The following is a 3,221-nucleotide window of genomic DNA, read 5'->3' as shown; positions in this document are numbered from 1 at the left end:
CTGTATAATTGCCTCCCAGAACTGTTAAACGACTGCGTTCCCAAACAGCAGCATCCACCACCGAAAGCAATTACCGCATTCATTGTTTCTCATTTTGTTTTGATGATAGATGCATTGCATTAAGATTTCTATTAACAACAATCTTTTAGCAATGCAGTCACAGAATCACAGAAATGAATGCTAAGTGCATAAATGTAAGTCAGTCAGAGGTATTAAAATGAGCAACTGTCACTACTCTATAGAGTTTTGTTCACAAATGCCCTTATAACAGTGATAGCTAAAGAAATGCTACCTTTAATGGAATAAAAGAGAAATAAAGTTAAGCAGAATGAGTTCTCAGCTTTGCGTGTGTGGCAGTTGTTGTTGTTTTTTTACATCGAATGCAATAGTCAACCTTGGCAAAGGCTTTTATTTACATCTATTAAAAGCTCACTATAATTTTGTTTTGATGATAGATGCATTGCATTAAGATTTCTATTAACAACAATATTTTAGCAATGCAGTCACAGAATCACAGAAATGACTGCTAAGTGCATAAATGTAAGTCAATCAGAGGTATTAAAATGAGCAACTGTCACTACTCTAAAGAGTTTTGTTCACAAATGCCCTTATAACAGTGATAGCTAAAAAAATGCTACCTTTAATGGAATAAAAGAGAAATAAAGTTAAGCAGAAAGAGTTCTCAGCTTTCCGTGTGTGGCAGTTGTTGTTGTTTTTTACATCGAATGCAATAGTCAACCTTGGCAAAGGCTTTTATTTACATCTATTAGATAGCATCTATCACCATTTGCACTAAAAGATTTTAGTATTGCAGTTTAAACTTGATACAAAACACAACACACTAAATAGATGTGATTTAAACACAGATAACCTGGCTTTAAATTTTTAAATAACTCACCATGTACAGTAACGCTAAAGATATTTTCATTGTTGCGGCTGGTGATCTTTAGTATATAAAGTCCAGAGTCTGTGGTGTTGATGTTAGTGATGGTCAGAGATCCAGTCTGATTCACATTCAGTCTGTCTCTGAATCTCTCTTTACACTGATCATCTTCACAGATCTTACTTTTATCTCCATTAATTACAGCTATGCGATCTTCTCCGAAAAACCATGTCATTTTGTCTTGTTGGTTCATTTCAACACCAGTGTATAAAGTCATTGCATCTCCCTCCATCACTGACACTCTGTCTGGATCAACAGCAGAAGCACCTGAAGAAGAAACGAACAGTTAATTACAAATAATTTCTGGAAAAGTGGGACAAAATTATGCAACATGAAAATAATGTGTATCTCTGCATTCAAATTATGATGCATGCATGACATAAGAGCATGACAAAACAATAGGACCATTGCAGTTTGACTTTGTCACAACCTAAATAAGATTGTTCATTCATTCATTCATTCATACGTGTTGAACCTAGGTAAACTTGTAGTGTGGCTAATTAAATTTTAAAATAGTAGCTTGACCATAGTTTTTTTTTTAAAGCCATTAAACTATGAGTAGCATGTAACTTGACATTGCAGTTTCAAAGTAACTTTGAAAGGAGATAAAGGAGGTGCACCCTTTTACACAAGGTGTAACCTGGCCTTGCTGTATGTCACATGCAAACAAATAGCATAAGAACGTCAATTTACACATTCACTCATAGATGATATTCTGCAACGTAATGAATATAATAAAACCCACATCCCGATTCATATACCACACTGCCTATATTTGTGTATTTAATTATCCAAGTAGTGATTAGAGCATAGTTTCCTTGCATGCCTTGCTCTAATAATAAAAAATAAAAAAAATGTAAAGGGTTTTAAATAACCTACTGGTATTTTCCACCCAATAAAACAATTTATTTTACTTTAAACTTACAGTATAACTGTCCCCAGGTTTAAGATATGTCTTTGCATGCCATGCACATTGGATACGTTCATGTTAACAGTAGGCCTAGTATGGCTAATTTTAGAGCTATTCGAAATAATATTTCTGCTTAGATTCATATCAGATGTCAAAAATATTTAAATTTATAGAATTCAGATCGTGAAATACTCTTCAAACCCTTTGGTTCTGACGTCAATAAGGAGATCATAAAACGACAATTCTATTATTATGCCTAACGTTATATAGGTATAACAAGACGACTGGCGCTATAATTGACCATTTAAAATAGCTGAACTGAGTAAAATAATATGTCCCCTCAAATTCCTCTATTCTTCCTCGTATAAGATATGTCTTTGCATGCCATGCACATTGGATACGTTCATGTTAACAGTAGGCCTAGTATGGCTAATTTTAGAGCTATTCGAAATAATATTTCTGCTTAGATTCATATCAGATGTCAAAAATATTTAAATTTATAGAATTAAGATCGTGAAATACTCTTCAAACCCTTTGGTTCTGACGTCAATAAGGAGACCATAAAACGACATTTCTATTATTATGCCTAACGTTATATAGGTATAACAAGACGACTGGCGCTATAATTGACCATTTAAAATAGCTGAACTGAGTAAAATAATATGTCCCCTCAAATTCCTCTATTCTTCCTCGTAAAAATTAACGTAGATTTAAGTGATCTGTGATAACGATGCCATGAACCATGATAGTGATAAGAACTACAAAATTAAACTGGGTTTTACCGGCGAATTTAAAAGAGACAAATAAATAAAATAACAAATAAAAGTCTTACCACACACGAAGAATAGGCATACACCTCCTAACGTTACCAAAAAAGTAAATATTGTCATCACTTTTCCGTTGAAAAAGAACGCAGATCTTACAGAAATCAAAATGTCGGAACCAAAAGTGAAAGCAACAGCGTAGGCCAGATCTGTTGGGTGAAAAACAACACTTTTAAAATTCAAGCACTGTGTCGAAGCCTTCGTTCGTGTTTTGCCAAACCGCTTCGATATTACGAGACTGTTGCGGTTCTTTGTGAGGACTAGATATGTGAAATATGAACCGAGGCGTCGGAGCTACCGCGGACAAGCGAGCCACCTTCTGCTAACACCACAGGGCGTAGACGTGTCCCCCCCACTTTTAATATCACGTAAATTCGTCCCCCGCACTTTTTCGGGCAAGTGTGTTCGCATAGAGGTTTTCAAGAGCTGGTGTGAATAAATATAGATTTAAATGAAAAGAGACAGGATAGTCTGTGCATGAGCTGATGTTTTATTCAGACCCAGAATAAGGCGAGATGAACATCACGGAGCAACACTCATACAG

The 3,221-nt window shown here is 35.1% G+C and overlaps 1 protein-coding gene across 2 annotated transcripts in view; it reads right to left on the bottom strand.

The window, feature by feature from the left end:
- LOC107723883 (uncharacterized) overlaps positions 1-3,005 on the bottom strand; it is a 7,513-nt gene extending 4,508 nt beyond the window's left edge. The window contains exons 1-2 of one of the 2 annotated variants that reach the window (XM_016532613.1): positions 2,686-3,005; positions 899-1,210 (exon numbers count right to left, since the gene is read on the bottom strand). In XM_016532613.1, coding sequence (XP_016388099.1) covers positions 899-1,210; positions 2,686-2,743 — 370 coding nt within the window. In that variant the 5' untranslated portion in view covers positions 2,744-3,005. The remainder of the gene's footprint in view (positions 1-898; positions 1,211-2,685) is intronic. The other variant, XM_016532614.1, reaches the window with a different exon arrangement.
- Positions 3,006-3,221: the final 216 nt, after the last annotated feature.

This window comes from Sinocyclocheilus rhinocerous, unplaced genomic scaffold (assembly GCF_001515625.1).
Source record: "Sinocyclocheilus rhinocerous isolate Xijiao unplaced genomic scaffold, SAMN03320098_v1.1 scaffold3077, whole genome shotgun sequence".
Lineage (NCBI taxonomy): Eukaryota > Metazoa > Chordata > Actinopteri > Cypriniformes > Cyprinidae > Sinocyclocheilus > Sinocyclocheilus rhinocerous.
This window is presented reverse-complemented; position numbering and strand designations above follow the sequence as displayed.